The 23462-nt window shown below is 38.6% G+C and overlaps 1 protein-coding gene across 2 annotated transcripts in view; it reads right to left on the reverse strand.

Moving 5' to 3' along the window:
* Positions 1-1034: 1034 nt before the first annotated feature.
* The window catches only part of fzd6 (frizzled class receptor 6), a 41805-nt gene continuing 19377 nt past the window's right edge, over positions 1035-23462 (reverse strand). For both annotated transcript variants that reach the window (XM_073811513.1, XM_065270586.2), the window contains exons 4-7: positions 21863-22877; positions 21629-21777; positions 18463-18786; positions 1035-8000 (exon numbers count right to left, since the gene is read on the reverse strand). In XM_073811513.1, coding sequence (XP_073667614.1) covers positions 7934-8000; positions 18463-18786; positions 21629-21777; positions 21863-22877 — 1555 coding nt within the window. In that variant the 3' untranslated portion in view covers positions 1035-7933. The remainder of the gene's footprint in view (positions 8001-18462; positions 18787-21628; positions 21778-21862; positions 22878-23462) is intronic.

Raw genomic sequence — 23462 nt, forward strand, 5'->3', positions numbered from 1 at the left:
GAGAAGCCCGCTCTGGCCCAAGGAATTCGGCGGGCCAGAAAAGCCGGGCCTTAAGCCCCAACGAAGCACCAGTGAAGCACGATCATGCCCCGGAAGTGACAATGCAAACGCCACAGGCCTCCGCAGGCACTGGCACGCCCGCTTGAAGCCCGATAGTGCAAACACGGCTACTGTCTGGCTCCGCCCCTCTCTAAAAAAATGATTTGGAATATTGTGATATTTTTTACAAATGAGCTTCATTATTTAAAAAAAATTCATGTGAACTCATAATCTTTTATCAAAATGCAAATCTCCTCTCCTCCTCAAAGCGATCTCTCTTTACCTTCGATGATATGGTTTGGCAGGTGGGCGGGCCCAGAAAAGATTGCAGAGATTAGATATACGACCCAACTTCAAACGATCCAATCAGTTCTGGAAGCACAGATTTAAGCCTTATTTCATTTCAGAAGCCGGGTTCACTCAGATATACGTAACCACGGCGAAAAAAGACAATCGCTACTTCAGTTTCATGGGGACTTTAAAACATTTAAAAACATGTTCCCTGATAAGGAAATATTCTGTGGATGAATCTTTTTCAGGAATTTTGCCCATGTCACATCGTTTTTTTTATTTTATTTTCATGCGTATTGACGTTTAATGTTCCTGACGTATTTAATTTCAGGCTTAAAATTTTTATCAAGTGTTTACAAAACCAACACCTTTAGGCTAAATCTTTAATGCACCACAGTCAGCATTGACAAGTCCCTTGCTTATGACAGTAAAAACTGGGAGCTAGTTTTTGGAATTTTTTTGAGACTGGGCAAACGAGGTCTTTTCAGTGCAGTACGTACAACACCAAGACTGCTGCCTGCGAGAGAGATGTTTCTTTCTATTCGTTCAGGTAAACAATCACATGCCATGGCAAACAAGATTAAGTCACGTAGTGAATTAAAATCATCAACTTTGCTAGCAATACACCATTTGTCAAAAATAATTCCCTTTTCTCTGGTAAATTCCACAAAAGTTTGATTCATTTTTCTGTGATTTCTAAAAGATAAGGAAAATATGACAGCTTTATTAAAAGATGTTGAAATACAGACAGTGAACAAAGATCTCAGTAACATTTCAGGATTTGCAAAAAAGCACTACATTCTGAACTTGATGGACACAGAACCAAACATATATTGACAAAAGCGTCAAAACCTACAGATGAAATATTGTAACATAGATCACAATTCTACAGCAGTATTTGACTTGCACGATTCAGTACACAATATGAACATGCATCATTGAATACAACAATTCAAATCTATTAACTAAGATATATTACATTTAATCTCTTTTATATTTACTTTAAATTTCATTTTTTGTAACTCATTAAAACAGGCAGGCAGTGTTAACATAAATTATATGGTTTAACCTATTCTAGGCAACTTCGTTGCAAAGATCATTTTCTGTTCCAGCATGACAATGTCCTTGTGCAGAAAGTAAAGTCCATATACAAATGTGTTCCTGGAGCAATGGTGGAGCATTGCATTAGCATTACAAGGTTTGAATCCCCTAGGATTAGGGATATGCAAGTGAAAAAAAAAAGTATATATCTTCCACATACTGTAAGTTGGTTTGGATAAACAAAAATCCCAGACCTGAGCCCGGTTGCATGAAAATCCTTAAGTGAGGGTTTTCTGAGGGGGGAAAAATTCCTGAGGCAAACAATTTCTTTAAGATTGTTGCAACAAACGTTTTAACTCTCACCCTTACCCAAGTGTTTATACTAAGCATTTTGCGGTAGTTTCTGTCAAAACACAACAATGGAAAAGTGGTTTCTCTAGTTACCAAACCTCAGAGTGTAAACAAATCAACGCACGCAGCTCAACAAACGGCGGATTTGTGTACAATGAAAAGTCGCAAATAACCGACTGTAAAGTACTGCATGTATAAAACATCAAAGTAATTAAAACTTGAAGCACTTTTGATTGACTGACGATCAAACCAATTTTCTCCTAATAAACATGCATAACTTTTCTCGAAGGGATTATATTGATCATTAGAAATGTGTGTTACTTCTTAATTTTCTTAAATAACCATAAAATCAGACATCGCGTGTGACGTTAAGGGACCTGTTATAGTCCCTTCATTTTTTAAGGTAAAATGGGTACTAGGACTTTGTAGCAACGCATAGCAGAACGTATGGTTCTTTAAGTGAACACTTAGTTTTTTTTCTTGCAACCCATTTTTTATTGAGGTGTAGGGGATTTACAGTTAAGCAGGAGCGGATCTACGGGATACAGTCTTGCCACCCCTGTTGCCATTTATAAATCAGATAATATTTTTTAAATATATTTTATGTTCATAGCCTACACGTTGAAGGCCACTGAGACTCGCAAGTTCAACAAACTCCTTTCAAACAGAAATGGCCCTCCGGCCCCTCAAAATGGTTTTACCCATCACCAGCATGGCAGGGACGCCTACAAAATTTCACTAGTGTGGCAGCAGGGCAGTCTGGGGAGGCTGCACAGTGCATCTGTCTGCAGTACGAATGCAGTGTCTTGAAGAAGAGAGGCTGATAAGCAGTTAGCAGTGAGTTTAGAGGTAAGTTTGAAAAAGTCCATAAGCAGACCCTGCAACAACCACACGTTATTTACATCCGCAATACTTTGTTGTCTCATCGAATTTTTCTATTTTTTTTATTGTCAGGTCAGATAAGGGTCTATCGTTACGTTAGTCTAGCTCCTTGTGTGTGTTTAAGCTACTGCTGTCACAAAATTGACATGCATCCACTTTCCCAGCATCTATGAGTATGACTATTCATTTTTGAAAAATGGTCGACATGCCAAATTAAACTGAGATATCTAGGCGGTGTCATAAGTAGGGCTGTTCGAAAATCGATTGGACAATCGATCGGGACCAACCAACACAAGTTTCGAAAACAAAAATAAGGAATCGATTTTAACTGATTTTCTCCCAAGGGCGGAGCGCGTCCAATATGTCACGATACGCCCGCAGCGAACGCGCGTCCACCGCAAATGCAGCTTCTGACTTACACTCTATTTCTGCATAAAATATCGCTTTTTACAAGATAGTGTGTTTGAGAGATTATGAAAAACATTCTTTTTTAAGTTTTAAATCTCCTGGGGAGCATACCCCCAAACCCCCCAAGAATTGCTTTTTCACGCAGTACAATTTAGGTATAGACTACACAGACTGTTGATAGTGATTACACAGAGAAAGGGTCCACAATTCACAAATTAAGACCCACACCATCCAAAAACCCAGCTACATCTCTGATTTGACTCCCACTCCGTGTAATGTTGTGTAGACAACAAAACACATTCAATGAAAACCGTAACTTTGTAAATTATTTTACATGAGCAAAAATCTCTAGATCCGCCAACGCAGTTAAGACCCGTTGATCAGTGATTATAAACGAAGACATTTCGCCCTCAGTCCACAGTAACATCATTACTCATGTGAACTCCTGCTCTCGCTCAAACTTCTGTCAATATTACTGCACCGACAATGCATACACAATATTTCGTTTGTTTGAGTTCTGACTACAGTTTTCATTAGATTTTTAACTCTTTCGCCGCTATTGACGAGATATCTCGCCAATCAAGAGAAAACGTTTCCCTGCCAATGACGAATATTTCTGGCTTACCGCAATACCGCTATTATCCACCATGTGGCGCCCTTCCGCAACTTTTTAAACCTGGAAGTATTGCCCCTTGGCAAGCGGCTGCATGTCCGTGTCTGTTTTAAAGATCGCTCTGAATGGGATCTCTATGAAAAGGAATGGAATTATCTCTGCCATATTCAAAAGCTGATTACAAAAGAACTACTGAAGGTAGGATGAAATGGGGGGGGGGGTTGTTTGAAAGCAGAGGGTCTGTTCTTTCATTTGGTATATTGTATGTTTATATAGTTAAAGAAGAACATTTTCTGGAAGGCATTAAACTTTTGTGAAAATCATGAAAAACGCTGGCGCTGGCTAGCAACCTTTTTAAAAAATGCTGGCGGCGAAAGAGTTAAAGTTAATTCTTCCTGATCCCATTTTTTAAACCCTAGTTAGTGTGTAATGTTGCTATAATAGCATAAATAATACCTGTAAAATGATAAAGCTCAAAGTTCACTGCCAGGCGATATATTTTCTTTAACAGAATCCCTCTTTAAAAGCCAACAGCGAACGGCCGGTTTGGACTACAGCCCTCCATTTCCTGCTTTAATGATGTCAGAAGAGTAGTTTTTTTTGACTAAACTCCGCCCCCAGGAATACATCAGTCGCCAGCTTTGGCTCAAACAGCTCTGCTAAACTAAGCTGCTATTGAATCACAACACACTAAACAAACTACACAATCAGATTTTGTGCGTGAAATGAGTTATTCTAAGCTCAAAAAAGCTATTTTGACTAATTTGGGGTCAAGCCTAGAGAAACATTACTTTCTCAGCTTTGATCATTTTAAAGCTCCACTGTGTACTTTTTTGAGTTAATTCTTAGCAAAAACCCATGTTTTCTTTCAAAAGTATGTGCTCATTCATGTGTAATTACTTCCACCCCACTAATCAAAGTATTCTCGTAAGTGTAGAATCTGCTATTTAAAATACATACGGTCGAATCGCTCGACTGGCGCATCCATGTTGTGCCTCCATCTTTGAAATACATTCGCCGACGAGGGACATTCCTGAAATTCAAGCTCCGCCTTTCGCGCTTTCAGACTACACTCACACTGGCCGCTAGCTGAAGCCTCCCAAGGCGGTATACGTCATCAAGACAGTCTTATTTCAGAATATTAACAATTATAAAGCTGACAATTATTCTTAGTTAATTGTAAATTGATGTAATATGCTTATGACTTGCGAATGTAATGCTCAGTTGATTTAAATAAACCAGGCTTGATGACGTATCCAGCCTGTGACCTGCGTAGCTGAATCCTTCGGATTTTACAACAGCCGCACACCGCGATGAACCTGCAATCTAATGCTTTGATTTGAAAGCCTGTTGAAGACATATTCTCGAGGACATTAAAACAAGTCGCCAAGGAAGCGAAACGGGGATTTTAAACGACAACGCGACAGGAAAAACATCAAGACCAAAGTCACTATTGGAGTTAGTTTTCCAAGATGTGGCTCAAGGGACAATGAAGTTGCTACTTTCTATATTCTCCACAGGTAATTCAGCATATTCGTTTACATCTATACAGTCTATGTTGTAAACTTGAAGTTTTATAGTTCCTTGGTTATGCAGTTCAGTGTTTCCCATACATAGGCTCTACTTGGGCGCTGCGCCCAGGTAAATTGCGATGCGCCCAGGTAAAAAAAAAATCACTTTACGAATTTCCGTATTTTCTGAACTCGACTGGATGACCCGTGTTTTGGAGAGAGAGAGAGAGAGAGAGAGCGCGAGAGAGAGAGCGCGAGAGAGAGAGCGCGACAGAGAGGTGGGGGTCGGGTGACCGTGAAGATGATGCACGCGTCATAAACTCATCATCCAGCGCGGCAAACTGGATCAACTGCAGCAGCACATACGGAGCAGCCAGGGAACACACTGCGACCAAAATGGTCGCATATGCTTATGTGCATATGTGTTTATAGCATCTAAGTTGGCTTCATTTTGCGTGCAAGCACGTTGTGTCTCTCCGGTTGAGTGTCCGTTCACGTGCTCTCTGTTTCTCAATGAATTGGGCGCGACGCGAAGCAACCTCAGTGTCACATTGTATCCTTTCATGTTTCTGAACTTGAGCAGAGTTTTACCATTAGAGGTCTTTTTTCACTGAGGACGCGGGACCCGTACGGTTCTGGGTTTATATTTTAAATGGTCAGATGGGTCCGGGTCGGTCCTAGTTCATTACTTCGGGTCCCAAGTCTGATTAATATTGTGTGTAAACCCGAGTCGATCGGAGAACGGCCGTGAGCGCTACCGCGCTAAAGCTCGAGTGCTGTTTTAGCGTGCCTCCGGTTTCTATGGCGATAGCAACTGGCTCTTGTCACGACCACGCGCCGCTTCATTTTCTTTATCCCATTTTTTAATCTTACTATTAATAGACAATATCTTTACTAAAATCTAAACAGTTTGCACAGAGATTGTAGCAAAAAGCAGTGCTAATACTGAATGAGCAAAGCTCTAGCTGACTCAGGATATAAAAAACGCAAAGCTGTAATGTAAAGTCTGTCATCGGGACAGCAAGTAGACTTTTAAATCTGAAATAATTAGTGGATTAAGCTTTTTTAATCGGCAAAAGAGAAATAGAAAGCAGAAGCAGTAAAAGTGCCTGTCTAATAGAAATTATTACCATTATAACATCAGTCACATTTATAATCTATAGACCTGCACTGTCTATATAGGCTATAGTATACATAGTATTGTATATAATTGAGTTTGATAATAGGGGTCATCAAATTGCTTCATATATCAGTGCAAAAACATAAAGTGTTTTCGTGGTGCTTTGACAAACAGTGTCAGCTTTGTTTATGGCAAAAAAAGTTTGGGGTGGTTGGATTAATGAACTATAATGTGAAATTAATATGAATGTTTTATAAATCAAAGTATTGTGTTGTGTCACACATTATTAGTTCTTTGTTACATGTATAGTAGACCATTTTTTGTTGGTGGATAATAATGATTGCCCTTTTCACCAGCTACCACCACAAGTAAATTTCAGATCTGTGGGAAACACTGCAGTTAGTGTAAAAACGCATGTGGTTTAATGTGTTCGAACAGCCACACGCCGTCTCTCCGCCCATTTATGTAATCTGAGGTACTGAGATAAATGTTTTTCATCTTCTCTGACCTTTAGCACAAACACATGGTGACAGCCCTATTTTTAGCCTTTCATTGATAAAACTGATCTGCGCGTCTTTCGTTTCATATTACAAGCGTGTGAAAGTTGAGCGGTCTTATTTCACCAATATCAGAGAAAGCTCTTACATATACAGGGACATGTAACGTTTACTTAAAACATAAGCATTGGACTCTGACATAATATTAGTTTGCGTCCATTTAAACCCGTCATTACTCCGGCTCATGATTAAATGACAGGAGAGGGACTCGTCCACAGACCATCCCCTCAGTAATCTCGAGAGAAGCGGTCGAAAATGGACAAAAAGAGACGGATTAAAACACCAAGTGTAAACGTGATGTGTCTCTCTCATCCACTTGTGATCCGATCGACGAAAACACATCTTAATACCAAGTGTAACAGCCCCTGGGATATTTTTCCTCGCGTTGATGAAAAAGGAGTGTCTAAGCTACGTTTATGGTTGCTTTTTGTATGTGATTTTAAGCGGACATATCATGACAATCAGACTTTTTCCATGTTTAACATAAATCTGTGCGCTTTGATGGATAACAGGCAAAGGACATTGCAAATTGTTCATTTTTTTTCATTGCTTTTGCTTTGTAGCTACTGGAAGCCATGTTAACCTTGGCATGACACGGACACCGTACGAGTTAAAACGCATTCCGAATGGGGGGGGGCTAGAAAGTATATTCAGTTGGTTGTCATATAGAATTTCACCGCTAGATGGGAGTAGATCTTACACAGTGGAGCTTTAAATTTCTTGTACAAATGTTTGCAAATGACTCCGTACACTTGAACTCCGTCCAGCTTTTTCCACTTTTTCATGCATTTCAAGAATCATATACAACTTTAAACCAAGCACAAATCCTTTCCAGTGACTTCAGTTCTTGTTGTTTCAGGCCAAAATCCAGTGTTACGACTAATATCCAGTGATGAAAAAGGAAAGGAATGTGCAATACCTAACCTGCCGCTCCAGAAATGCAGACAAGTTGATGTTGTCCTTATAAATCTGAAAGTCTAAAAAAGGTATCCTACCATCAAGATTTCAACTGCATGAACGCATGACAGGAATTTCAGTCAATCTTCCAATGCTGCATACACAGATCAAGAGTAACCACAGAGAATGAGTCACACCCAGACGTCACAGCCATTCTGAGATTTCATTGGGAATTGATGCCATGAGCGGGGCATTGTCCAGTCTCCAGCAAACTCTCTTTCACAGTCATCCTTCAAAACAGAAATAGAAGAAGAGCAGGTGTGTTAAAACACAGCAGAACAAACCAAACACCTGTTGAGATCATCATCAGACATTTACACAAACACAAATCACTGAATGAATGGAGTTATTCGTTACATACAATAATGTGTAGATTCAAGGACTTTTCTGGGTTTAGTTTCAGCTTTATGGATCACATGCTAGTATGTTACTGTAAACACCAAAATGCATCACTTTTTAGTATCCCTGCACATGTCAGGTAATAGTAACCATGTTTCCCATTATTTGTATAGAACTTCAAACGATCAGCATAAGTAAGTGATGCGATCACATGTTTACACAAATATAGTATGATGTAAGAGAGCAATGTTTACTCTTAGCCCAGAACGGGAGCGCATAACATTCTCAAGTCTACAGTACATGATCCTGAGATAATAACAGTCAGTATACCTTAACCTCCTAAAACCCAAGCTTTGGTTTGGCTTGCATTTTAGATTTCTTCAAGCTATTTGGTGTTAGGAAGAACCAATAAATATGTGTGGTGCAGTGTAGGTGTCCACATTTGTGTACAACTAGGGTTGTAACGGTATGAGATTTCCACAGTATGATAATCGCGGTTTAACGGTTTGCCGGTATTAAACACATTATTGTTATTATTATTAGGGCCCGAGCGCTGAGGAGCAGGCCAGAATGGCCTGCACCGAATGGTGCGAAGCCCTATTGTACGGTGGCCTCGGGGTGCAAAAATGAATTACAATGGTAAATTACGTATTTACACGTTTTTTTAACAAATTTACAAGTTTTTTAACAAATTTACAAGTTTTTTAACAAATTTACAATGAGAGAACAAATGTACAAGTTTTTTAACAAATGTACAATGAGTGAACAAATGTACAAGTTTTTTAACAAATTTACAATGAGTGAACAAATGTACAAGCTTTTTAAAAGATTTACAATGAGTGAACAAATTTACTAGTTTTTTAACAAATTTACAATGAGTGAACAAAATTACAAGTTTTAAAACAAATGTACATTTTTTACGGAAAGGATAGGTACAATGCGCTGATGTCATGCATCCGAGCCTCCGGTGGGAAGGAACCCAGAAGTATAAAATCCTAATCTTTTAAAAATTATTCAGATCATATCATCGAACAAGTTATTCCTCTGAAGTGTCCTCCTGGGTTGGAGCTTACAGCACCATGTAAACAAACTCGTCACGCTGCCCCGTTTCAGTCTATGTAACCCCGGAAGCGAACGAACAATGCAGTCCTGATTAAAAAGTTTGGAGCCCCCTCTCCTGTTGTCAGTAAATGAGAAAGTCAGTAAATTATTTTGATAACTGCCATCCAAAACGTGTGCAACTTGGAAAGCTACACTGTTAGATGTCGCTGTAGATTTAGCAGTACATTACTGTAAAAATCCACAGTACTATACTGTATGTATACATTACAGTACAGTACTGCAGTTCATAATGCATTCTGGGTAAATTTGTTTGAGCGGGAAAATTTTACAGTATATTTTGGTCTTGATGTAACCTTGCTGTAGCCATTGCTGTAATGTGCCAGGTGTACTTGCAATAATCAGAGAAAGTGCGCCAGAGTCAAATCACACAGAGGGAGAGAGAGCACAACTCCTGGCTGCAGCTGAAGGAGGATGATTGATTTCTGGCAGTTCGGTAAGTTTGAAATATTTCTGTTTCATGAAAACTTAATTTTTAGTTTAAGAATGTTGTCAATAGTTTGTCACAATATTGTTTTAAACGTGCAATGAGAGAAAAAAACGGTCGCCAACAAAGTTTCAATCTCCCTCAGAAAGTAAGCTAACGTTACACACAGATGTCTACCGCTGCTTTAACTCGCTTTACACCTTTTTTAATGAATATAGGGTTGTTTTAACTAAATTATGAGGGTTTTGGTGAGTTTATATTGTGATGAAAGTGTGGTGACAATGAAACTATTTTTAACGAAATGGACAAAGACAACCCGCCAGCGCGGTCTTGCGGTCCCAGCATAACGGTCGTTTATCTCGGCGTTTCATCCGTTCAGTTAGCGTCAGAGAAAAGTATTAAGTTCGACTGTTTGGCAAGGCTGACTCGTGGTTGTAAACAGACAGGACTTGACACGCCGTACACAGCATACCGAACTCCTCCACAGAAGTGAAAACAAGAAACCTCATATTTAACTGGATACATGCATCGAACTCATCGCAGCTTTAACTTCGACCAAATATCATTCAGACCTGGGCTCATCTTAATATCAGATGAACGAAAGGGATTGCCGCGCGTATTGTTGTTGTTATTATATTACGGTATTTCCGCAAAAGCAGAGAATATCTTCTCTAAAGCGTTTTACACGTCCAGTAAGTTGTCCAATACATTTTTATGGCATATTGTTTCCACCACTTCAGATGCATTACATGCAGTATATATAAGTTTCCAAAACACATCAAATCAATGCACGAAAAGAGAATGGGCTCCGCATTTACGTACCTTTGTCTTCTCGTCTCTGTCATCTGATCCTTCATCTCTGGATGTAAAATAGTCCATAATAACATCGTGTAGGAAACTGGCATCACCAGGATTGCTCAGATTTAGGCGATCATGTTTATCTTTAAAGTGAGCAGCTAGCTACTAACTTGTTAAAAAACTTTGCGTGAAATAGCGTGTTACACCGCAGCCGGTCCGGGTAAAACATTAAAGGGACAGTCTTTTTACCTTGTCACTATAAATCGCTATTTTCTGCACTAAACGAGACATTTTCAGAGATTTTCTGTAGACAAGATGTTATAATTAAAAAAAGACTTATTTAGATATTTAGATATAATATATAATATAACAACTAATAAATTATATATATATATATATATATATATATATATATATATATATATATATATATATATATATATATATATTTGTTTTACAACTGACTAAACACTTACAGAAAGGTTTTATTTGTTAGCATAGCATGATATTAGATTTAAACACTTAATACATTTTTAAATCAATCACTTTGTCTCTGCACAATGAACATTATCAAATATTATTAATGTTGTAAAATATATTGTTCATTGTTAGTTCATATTAGCTAAGGCATTACCAAATGTTAAGGAATAAACTCTTATAGTAAAGTGTTACTAAATTTTCTTTTACCATTTCCTTCACAATGTCTACTTATTTCTATGGCTAACAGATTTTGTAACATTTGTCTTTTTTACAGTCTTACCATTGCTTGTAAGCTGGATTGGGTAAGATGGATCATCTTTAAAGGCACCAGGCAAGTACATGATGTACAGTTACAAGTCATGTATTTTTTCGACTGCAATATTAAATGCTTTCACATCACATGCAAAATTACACAGGAATGTGGCTGACTTTTTATTTGTAGTTTACATGAGTGTCATTGCACTTTTCAGGAGTTAAGGCAGATGTGGAGGCACAACGGGTGATAACAGACACACACCAATCACATTATGTTCGGTAAGTTTGCACTTTACCACTACAGCTTCTTTTAATACCCAAGTATACACTCATTCACAATTCCCACACACAACACTGTAACACGACCATACACAACATGTACACAATTGTCTTAGTTTGCCATGTAGAAATATACAAACAGAAATATTCAGACTTTGGTTATAAGAAATTTAATTTAATAATTGTATTTATTTAGCAGAGGTGTCCCTGGACTTTATTGACAACAGATTTTGTTTTCAGAATAAAAAGTTGTGTCCAAATCAGTAACAATTGTACTTTCTGTTCAGGACATTCAATCATGACATGATCCATGTGGATGCTGTCCATTGAGGAAAGAGTTTGTTCAGCGGTAAGTCAATCTTCTGTATTTTAGTGAAATTAGGTGTGGAACAGTAGTATAAGAGCAAAAGGTTTCAGAATAGGAGTAAATTCAAGGCTGAGTTTAATTTTTTAAGAATCTTTTTCTATCTTATATTTGTTGACTTAATGTTTATGATATTTCTAACAGGTTTCTGGATAGAATTAATTCCAAAGATGGGAAAAAGTGCACATCCAGACAAGGAGCAAGCAAAAAGACAAGGAACTTGGTGCAGAGAAAAGCTGTGGCCATTAACCCCCATGTGAACAGCTTCATGCAGTCCCTGATTGAGTTCGAATGGACGACTTCAAAGTAAAGGCCACTGTGGTCTGTCTGCCACAGTTTAATGCATTTATTTTTAGTGTTAAATGAAATTCAAGTAGAATATTTAAAACTATGGGCCAGTGTTCTTTTTACCACAGTGAAATGTTACCTTTTAGTCGATGATGGACTTTAAACTGAAAACTTCAAACTATGGAACAGTGTTCTATTTGCCAGAGTTAAATATGTTACAGCAGGGGTCTCCAAACTTGTTTATACTTGTTGATTTTATTTTGTTACTTGATTATATGTTTATTATTGTTTAAAATCTTGTTTTAAATATGTTTGTTTCAATTAAATGTTTTTTTAAATAAAATTTTGATACATACATTGCTTGGATTGCCTTTTAATTCATTATGTTTTAATTTAGCATTTTTACCATATTAATAACTATAGATTTAAACCTAAATCTCTAGCTATTTTATATAATATTATTGTATTAACTGTAATAAGTAATAAATAGTATTTATGGGTCAATATAGACATTACAGTAAATTACTGTAAAAATAGACTACTGTAATAAAATATTGTAAAATTACAGTACAGTACTGCTTTGTAACTATACAGTACTAGTTTGTGTACTGTAAAATGGTATTACAGTACAGTACTGTAAAACCAAAATACAGTAACTTACTGGCAACCGTGCTGCCAGTACCGTACTGTAAAAATACAGGGAAATCGTTAACAGTGTAGCGTTAGCTAACTAAAACTATTTTACTTACCTGAAAATAAGGTCCAATATCCCTTTGAGTCACTCGGGAATCGATGAAAGGTTATATATTATCACTCCCTTTCCGTTAATAGGATGTACAGCCTAATACACAACATCCCATTCGCAACTCTCATGAGATTCACGGTGATACTTCCGGGTTTCTTCCCACCGGAGGCTCAGATGCGTGACGTCAGCGGAAGGTACCTATCCTTTCCGTAAAAAACGTAAATTTGTTTTAAAACTTGTAATTTTATTCGCTCATTGTAAATTTGTTTAAACACTTGTAAATTTGTTAAAAAACTTGTACTTTTGTTCGCTCATTGTAAATTTGTTAAAAAACTTGTAAATTTGTTCACTCATTGTAAATTTGTTCACTCATTGTAAATTTGTTAAAAAACTTGTAAATTTGTTAAAAAAAACTTGTACATTTGTTAAAAAACTTGTAAGTTTGTTAAAAAAATTGTACATTTGTTTTTAATCTTGTAAATAAGTAATTTACCATTGTAATTTATTTTTGCCTTTCAAGGCCACGGAACTATTGTTTTTGATCGGATTTGTTTTTTTTTTTTTTACATTTTGGGGCATTTTGGGTGCCTTAACATACTCAAAAACTCTTGGAATTTTGCACAGACGTCAGAGTCGTCGGCCATTAGGACCGGGCAAAGGCTGGAACTCGGGCGTGGCAGGGGGGCTCTGTAGCGCCCCCTGTAATGCAAAAACAAACATTGTTGCACAGATCGGGCAAACATGTACGCACATGTACGAGAGTTGGTACGCATATAGTTCTCATCAACCCGAACAACTTTCGCCCTCTAACATTTAAGCTCCGCCCAACAGGAAGTCGGCTATTTTGGATTGTTTAAAAAATGCATGCGGTGAACTTTTAAATACTCCTCCAAGGGGATTCATGCAAATGACACCAAACGTGGTGATCATGATGCCGAGACATTGTACTTGATAAATTGCGAAGGGATTTTTGATATCTCGAACGGTCTATCCATGGCGAGACGACAAATTTATGGCGAAATCAGAGAAACAGGAAGTGTCTAATATCTAAGGCAAAAAATATCTTATTGTGATGCCATGCGGGGTGTTTGTTCGTCTGAAGATTCCGATCGCATCGATGTGCCTATTGTGACTCCCGGGTATAGCGCCACCACCAGGCGCCAGGAAGTGTGTCAGTCACAAAGCTGGATTTTTCTAACAGTTCCATGCGATGTTCTTTTAAATTCTCCTCCTAGGATTTTCATGGGATTGACACCAAAAGTGGTCAACATGATGCCGAGACATTGTAGATGATAAATTGCGAAGGGATTTTTGATATCTCAAACGCTGTTCCCATGGCAACGCGTCAAACTTTACTTTCATTTTAAAGGCATATTTAAGCCTTTCAGTTGCATGCAGTTAACTTTTAAATACTCCTTCTAGGATTTTCATGCGATTGAAACAAGAAGTGGTCAACATGATGCCGAGACAGTGTAGATCAGTGGTTTTCAAACTTTTTTAGGAGCGACCCTAATTTAAAAAAAAAAATTATGCGACCCACACTCTAACCCCCCCCTCTTAGTAGCATGAAGCAGGGCGGGGCCAAAAGCAGTCAGAGTGGAGTGAGCCCGGTGAAACATGCAAGCGCGCATCTGTATGTATGTATAACTTACCTAATGAGCAGACCTGACGCCAGACACAAATTCACGGACCGGCATTTCATTTTTTCAGGGGGCACAAATGAGATCAACCTCACTGCAATTCATAATATCATTAATTATGATAATGGACAAAAAACGAGGAAGAAGTTGACATACGCAACACAACGGAGGAGTCGTAAAGATTGGACCTAGCCTACTGAAGCAGTCTAAAAACACATCGCAGGGCTCTACATCAACACTTGTCCGCTTATCAGGGACAAGTAATGTTAGATTAAAACAATCACCAAAACAGAACACGCTAATGATTCTGCATCCTTTAGTCTCAATGGCAACCGAAAGTGCATAATGTTATAACGCTAAGTTAAACAAATAAGCACAGCAAACACAAAGTGAGCTAACAGTGTGTTAACAAAGTGGGTTAAACTAACATACTGCGGTAAAAAATGTGAGGTTTTTAATAACACGATACAGTTAAGCAGCATCACATCACGGTTGAAAATTTACATATTTCATATGACAGTTCACTAAACAAGTAATTAATATTTAGTCACTTACATTTCAGACGCAATGTTGACTGTTTTTGTTGTTTCACCAGCGAAAATAGTTCAAAGATAACAGCAGAACCATAACGTGTCAGTCTCACTGCAGGCAGCACTCAACGTGTCTTAACGGTGGCGCTATGTTTAGCAAACAACTAAACATTTCCGCGCTCACTATCAACAAACCAATCAAATACATTTAAAATATATATATGTGTGTGTGTGTGTGTGTGTGTGTGTGTGTGTGTGTGTGTGTGTGTGTGTGTGTGTGTGTGTGTGTGTGTGTGTGTGTGTGTGTGTGTATATATATATATATATATATATATATATGTGTATATATATAAATATTTTGAAATCTTTCTGCGAGGGCCCGCCATCGCTGCTTGCAGCTATATTTATTATTATTATCATTAGCTACAATGTTCCCTAAATTAATAAAAACAGATAGGGGTTTTGGGTTGAACATATGGTTTATTATATTAAACTTATTTGGAAAAAAATACACTTTCGAAAAAAAGTAAACTTTGATTCTCAATCTTTTTTTGATTCTTTTAATTTTATTCTTTTAAATAAAATGATAAAATACTCATTAAATTCTCTCAGATCTGGTCTGGATATATTCATTTGTTCACATCGTCATATAGTGAGTGAAATGTATAGTTTTTATTATATAGCCTAAGTATAATAAACTTAAATTGATCTGTAATTTAAATGACTTAAATGGGCTTTAGTGCCTCTTTTTGCAGACACTCTTCGTACACATTTCTTGCAAACTGGATATCCATTCTTCAAGGACAACCTCGCATTAGTTTTTCGTATACCCAAAGTATTCCCATACTGTAGATTTTAACTTTTTTCTGGTGGGGGATAGAAGTTAGAATTTGTAGTCTCTGGCTCTGACATTTTCTCTGCTGTACATAAACGTGTGGAGTCTAGCAGTCACGCCGAATGAAGTTGCATGTGCGTAGTAGCGCAGGTGAGATCTGCTTTATTTTTTTCCAAAACCGTGTATAAGCAAATGTTTACGGTAGGACAATCGTAAAGTTAATATCAAGGTATACCACCATACCGGTATACCGTTACAACCCTATGTACAACAGGTTCCAGTTAGACAGAATTAAGTATTATGATGCAAACAACAAAAAATGTGATGTCCACTTATGTGGACACACCAGGTCTTAAGAGGTTAAATAGGCTTAGTTCACACTGCAGGTCTTAATGCTCAGTTTGGATTTTGTGCGGTTGTTTACATTATCATTTGCCATCAGTGAACCGTACACGGCCCTAAAGTAACACGCATGTGCTGAAGAAGACGTGACATCAGATGCAGCGCACCGTGTTGTGGATGCTGCTCGTAAAAGTCGGATGAAATGCAACATGGCCGTTAAAGGTATACGTAGAATTCGCCACTAGAGGGCGCCAAAACAATCAAAATAATAACAATGATGTAGAATAATGATGCTGTGAAGCAGCGTGGAATTATGGGATTTGTAGTGGCGGTGGTGATGGCGCAGTGGATAAGACACTCGCCTTTGGTGTGAGAGACCCGGGTTCGAATCCACTGTGACACACAGAGGTGTCAAGTAACGAAGTACAAATACTTTGTTACCTTACTTAAGTAGATATTTTGGGTATCTATACTTAAGTAATTATTTTTCAGACGACTTTTTACTTCTACTCCTTACATTTTCTTGCAATTATCTGTACTTTCTACTCCTTACATTTTAAAAATCGCTCGTTACTTCTATTAATTTCGGCTTGTTTTCTTTTTTTTACATTCCGGTTTGTTTATCTTGATAAATTGCATCATCCGGATGAATGCGAATGTGGTTGGATGAGAAGTATAAACATACACAATTCCGACACCCTATTGGTTTGTACGCAATCCCCGCCCCCCAGCTGACTGCAGATGATCAAAAGTTTGTTCGATAGCCCTGCAAAGATAAGCATAAAAGAACCGCGAGAGCGATTAGAAAGCATGCGGAGCAGTTTGCTCTCGCGATGCTTTGATATCATCCGCCATCCGTTTGTACGGTAACAGAATGCGGCATTCTGTCTTCAAATGGAAAAGTACGAAATAAAACTCGTGCATCACTTTCAGGTCAGTTCACATTCACAAGCCTGTGTAAATGTATAGCTGGGTGCTGACACCAACTCATCTGTGTGATTAAAATAGTGTAACAATACCAATTTATATCAGGTAACTTCAGTTGTAATATGTAAGTATACTGACATGTAAGATCAGCTCACATTAGATTAAGCTAAAGTCCATTAGCTAACACAAGCACAGATACAGGAATATAGGCTATAATATATAATTGCATATTTGTAGTTTGTGTTGCTGTCAAAATAAAATTATAAATGATAACAATAGCATATTTCTATTCTCACACATACTATAGTTGTGTGTGATTTTGTTGTTCTTTAACTAAAGAGGGCACCACTGTAAAAGTTTTGCCAGCAGCGGCCCTGCTCTGAAGTTTGACTTTTTGCACCATTACAATATTTATAGGCAACTAGTCATCATATCTTCTTCTCTATGGAACACATGTTAATGCTCAGTAGTACACATATATGGTTCTTTAATGCAGTGGTTATCAAACCTTTTTTTTGCGGCCTCCCTTGTGTACAGTGGATTCCTTCGCGGCCCCCAAAAGAAAATGTATGACATAAACATTCTAAAACTTAAAATTTGAATTAAACAAAACATATTAAATTATACAATGTATTGCTTTTGTTTAGTAGCCTTATTTTTCTGAGGTTTAATTACAAAGAATTTATAATAAAGTAATGTATTTCATAAAATATTATAAAAAAACTGGGGCCCCTGGCACCATCTCGCAGTCTTCAGTTTGAGAACCACTGATTTAATGTATTTGTTTGCATTGTACTAAAATGCGTTCATTTTTAATGGGCATATACCATATGTGGTTGAAACAGATGGCCTAGTGCAGGGGTAGGCAACTCCTGCAGTGTTTAGCTCCAGGTCTAATCAAGCAGACCTGAACAAACTAATCAAGGTCTAAAAAGTCACCTGAAACTACAGGTAGTATAATATCTTACAAATTGCACCTTTAAGACTAAAGTCGCACTCCAACACATTAGATATATATCCGATTTAGGACCACATATGAAAGCAGCCTGGGTCCGATTTGAAATTTTTTTTTGGATTTGTCAAAAGAAAATCAGATGTGGCCAAAAAATTGATTTGGCCCACTTTAGCCTGCTGTGTGAACATAGCCAAAGACTCCAAGTCACTTGACTTCAAAGAACGTGTCAAGTGAATTAAAGTAAAGGTTTATATACACCAAGTAAAAACTGTTAGTGATGCTATTGCCAGTTGAGATACTCTTCTACTGGAATTAATTAAACAAAGATGCTACAACATCAAATAAATCAATTCAGTTTCATATAAGAACCTGCGGAGGCTTTCGGCGTGACTGATGATGTGACTGGAACCGCATCTCTCGGCCGGCGTCGGCTCGGCACGTTCTCTTGCAGACGTCTCGGAGGAATGATGGCGATCTGAGAGGTTCTGGCTGATGGCCGCAGACACTACTGTGTTGTCATGGTTACTGGCCACAGGCGTATGAACGCCTGTGCTGGTGCCCATGGACTTGGAGATGACCTTGAGTTTATGCGAGGATGGCTTGTAGTGCTTTGATTTGTGTTGCACGCGGCTGTTGTGTTTGAGGAAAAACTCGCAGGACTCTTGCAGAACACGACGACTCTCGCTAATGGGACTGAAGCACAAAAAACAAAACTATTACACATTTTCCATTTTCAACATGTTTAAGAAATGCTTAAAGGTACAGTTCACTATAAAATGAAAATTCTGTCATCATTTACTTGTTGTTTTAAACCTGTATGAATTTATTTTTTCTGATCAACACAAAAGAAAATATTTTGATAAATGATGGCAAGCACACAGTTGACAGTACCTATTAAAGCAGACATATCATGCTTTTAAATCTGTCCTTTTTACATATAAATCATCTATTTGTGGTCTATATGAAGCGGAACTGCAATGCTTGGGTCTGAATTCCTCATTATTATAGCCCCACAGGCCCCCTTTCTACCCCTTTTCTGATGTGCATCTGAGAGCAACTCGTTTTGGTGCTGTCTTTTTAAATGCACGTCATATCCTGCCCCCTCCCCAGGTTGCAGAGGTGACACACGGTTAAACTCCACCCCGTTCGGCCATTTTTGTAGTTTTATAGCAGAGATACGATTATCTAGCAGCACAGAAACTTTTTATTCACTCGTTATTCACAAAATGTCAACAACGGAAGACTTGTCCATCCAGCCTTACATGTTCGAGCCAGAGTCGGAAATGGAGCGAGATGAAAATGAAGAAGACGAACCTGCAGAACAACGTCTTCATATGGAGGTATCGCAATGGTGTGTTACTGCCATTTGTCAATGCGCAGGCTGCAGCCTCCGGAGGTCGCACATCTAGGCTGCATACGTCATCAAGACGGTCTTATTTCAGAATATTAACAATTATAAAGTTGACTATTATTCTTAGTTAATCTTAAGTTGTTGTAATATGCTCATGACTTGCAAATGTAATGCTCAGTTAACTTTAACCAGGCTTGATCATGACCATGACCAAAAGCGATCTCCGCAGGCTGCAGCCTTCGGAGGGAGAAACGGCACTGCTAAACCATGACCAACGTGTACTTTACTTTTTTTAAAAGTTATTTAAACCTTACTGAAGTGCTCTGCTCGTCGTCTCCAAAGATAGAAGTAATTGACCCCTCAATCAGATGAAGTCTATCGGCAAATCCTTCTTTATACTGGCGGAGATTGGTGAAGTAGTTATCCTTGAAGTGCTTCGGACACACAAAAATGACTATCGTAACTTCTGCATCCTTGAGCTTGGACTACAATATCGCAGCGAGAAATTGAAAATGGCGGATTGCTCATAGTGTTGGGCAGGGAGTCGATGTCCTTATTTGGCAGTTCCGCTGCAAATACTGTGACATAATTGTTCAAAAAACGTAATAGATAATAGAAAAATCAGAACAGGTTGGAAAATATGACCAAAAAAGAATATAAAGATATCAACAAAGCACCTGAAGAGACTAATTTCAACTTTTATGTACTTCTAAACACTACAAATATACAACAAAATGCATTTAAGAGCTAAGAAAGTGGATTTAGCATGATATGTCTCCTTTAAATTCCATCATATATTTTTATTCCTACTATGGAGGTCTATGGTCACTATCTGCTGTGGGTTACCATCATTTCTCAAAATATCTTCTTTTGTGTTCATCAGAAAAAAGAAATTCATACAGGTTTAGAACAACATGAGGATGAAGAAATGATGACAACATTTTCATTTTAAAGTGAACTATCACTTTAACCTACTAAGACCCGAGCTTTGGTTCGTCTTTTTTACAGTAGCGCCTCACTGCAGAACATGACATCCAGGGGATGGGGTTGGATTTAGATCCAGGGGCGGAGCTGGATCCCGATCCAGAGATCCCATTGGTCGGCAGTTTTACCACAAGACAAGTCATACACGTGTTGCTGCGTTACCATTTCCGCATTAAGTTGTAACTAAATTAAGTTATTATTTTGACATAAAAACTAACTAACACCTACTATGAGTAATCTTACCACATGCAGTTTAAGACCTATTAATGGATACAGTATAAATATGCATAATTATTAAAATATATAGGCTATGGCATGTTATTTAGAAATTAATAATTGAATGTTTATCTTGTATGGACTTTGAACTTGTTTTAACGCATCTTTGCTTACAGCCATTAGGATACAGGTTTCCCTCGTAGATGGTTTACTTTTTTTTTTATTTGCTAATAAAAGATATCAAATAAATTTGTTTTTATATTTACTCGTGTAGGAATAGCTGTGTTATAAGTGGGATAATGTACAAATAAATCCCTTCAGTGATATCAAACTGTCGGGAACGTGTCCGTACCTCTCCTTACACCTAACTGTGATACTTTCTAAATTATTAATCTTTCTCAACTATATTATTAATCAAACGTACACTTAAATTGATAAGAGCAAACGTTGGCGGCCACAGGTTGCAACTAATTGCGGGCTGCAACAACGCAAATATACTGCTTCATTTGGCTGAACAAAGTATATAAAGTGGGAGGAGTTGGATCTAGATCCAACCCCGCCCCCTGGATGTTGTGTTCCGCAGTGAGGACCATCTCCTTTAAGATTTCTTCCAGCTATTTTTGGGTTAGGAGGACCAATAAACCAAATATTTTTCTGTGAACATGAAGCAGTGTAATTGTTTGTGTACAATAGGTTCCAGTTACACAGAATTAAGTATTATGGTGCAAACAACAAGAAAATGTTATGTGGACATCCAGGTCTTAAAAGGTTAATATCTTTGCCAGTGATTTTTGCTGCCTTCTGTGTATGTACTGTGTCCCAGGATCAGTGGGAATACAATACAGACAACATGTTTGCTATTTTTAGTTTAAACAGCACACACAGATTTCTAAAGTAGCAAGCTATCATCTTACGCATCAATTCTACTGTAGACTATAATGATATAATATGGGATGTGTTATAACCCTAACACATGGGTCTTACTCTTTTTTGCGAGTTCTGGTGAAGAATGATGCCCACTCTGAGCAGGTTTTCTTACTGCTCACCCAAAACACCGCTGATATTCCCACAATCAGCGTCATGAGATACTTCATAAGAAGCAGCGAGAGCTCAGGACGGTCCACATCAGTCCTCTACAAACAAAACAGAAAGAACATTTAACAAAGAACTAGATGCTTGGACATATCCAGCATCTGTGAGGCAGCTTGAATATCTTACACTGTAGGAGCAGGGAATGCCGTATTCCTGGCAGCGCTCGTTGATCCAGGTATTCTCCCAGGTGCCACGGCGAGCCTGTTCGTACAGGTAGCAGCCGAGCAGCGTTAGCAGAGGCAGAAGATACAGACCGCTGAACACTCCAATGCGGATCATGAACTTCTTCAGTTTCTCCTGGTTCCGTTCGTCGTGCTGGATCACCTGACGCACGTGGTTGAGAGACACGATTCCCGCCAGTAGCAGCGAGAGGCCGGCCAGCACCCCCACTGCCAGAGGAGCCACAACAAACCAGCGCAGCGCCGGCAGGTCGTACAAGCCGACGAAACACACGCCGCTGATGCTGTCTCCCTCGACTTTGTTCAGCGCCAACAGGGCGATCGTGAGTGCTCCAGGAAGTCCCCAGGCAACCGTGTGGAACCACACTGCTTTTTTCTCAATGGCTTCGCAACTCCACTTGGGCCCCGCCGCTAGAAACCACGTGATGGTCAGAATGACCCACCACACCATTCCTGCGGTTGAGAAGAAATACAGCAGCATAAAGAGTAGCGAGCAGCCGCGGTTCTGGGTGCCCAGTACCACAGTCGACACGCGCCCTGGTGAGCTAGGCTTGTTACAGGCGGCCTGGTTACCCAACAGAAAACCGACGAAATAGATTAAAGAGACGAAACTGTAGCAAACGGCGTAGAAGATAATGGGCCGCTCTGGGTAGCGAAATCTCTTCACATCAATGAGGAAGGTTAAAAAAGTAAAGAGGGTCGCACACAAGCACACAGCAGAGCACACGCCAATGAAGGTCTTAGCAAAGTGAACTTCATGTGCTTTCAGGTACATGTTGTCACATGGAGGCGCGCAGTCTTGAGCCCCGAGAAAAGAGCCGCCCTGACTGGGGCGAGTCTTCAGTTGAAGAGGGCACCAGAAACCCAGGTCCCGATTGGCAGTGAGAGAGTTTCTGGGCATGGTTGCGTCTTCGATAGGCGAAACGGCAGAACCAGCAGGAGAAAAGTGGCATGATTCCAATCTGTAAAACCAAAGACAAAACAACACCCAAATCGGAGTGATTAAAGAAATACCAGCCATCAAAAGATTGAAATGAAGATATTACCGTCGACAGTTCCACACACATAAACATACAGTATTAGTTCTAATGAATCTGTTCCAGATCATACTTTAAGACAACATGCTGTTTGAGATCATAAACAGAAACAAATTTAACATTAGGCCTGCTCATCAGATAATTCATCAAAAACATCTTAAATAAACCAAATCTTATTCCACATATCAAACAGGCCAACACGCAGGCTACACATTTGAGTGAAGGAGTGGGCATATCACGATCTTTATAAACTAAAATCACCATCCATGATCTGAATTAAGATCTTTCCCATTTTAAGATCCAAACTGAGCATTATTATTTATAAAATTTACACTTGAACAGTACAATTTTAGCAACAATTTTTAGTCTGGACGACTTGATGACAATTTCGGCAGAAAATCTGAGCCAGTCTGCAGATTTTGGGCAGTCTGCATTGTCAGATTTGACTTAAAATCAGATAGTGTATGATCAGCACAACCTCAGGTTTTTACATTCAGACTATGATACAAC

Source organism: Paramisgurnus dabryanus, chromosome 13, assembly GCF_030506205.2.
Source record: "Paramisgurnus dabryanus chromosome 13, PD_genome_1.1, whole genome shotgun sequence".
Taxonomy (NCBI): domain Eukaryota; kingdom Metazoa; phylum Chordata; class Actinopteri; order Cypriniformes; family Cobitidae; genus Paramisgurnus; species Paramisgurnus dabryanus.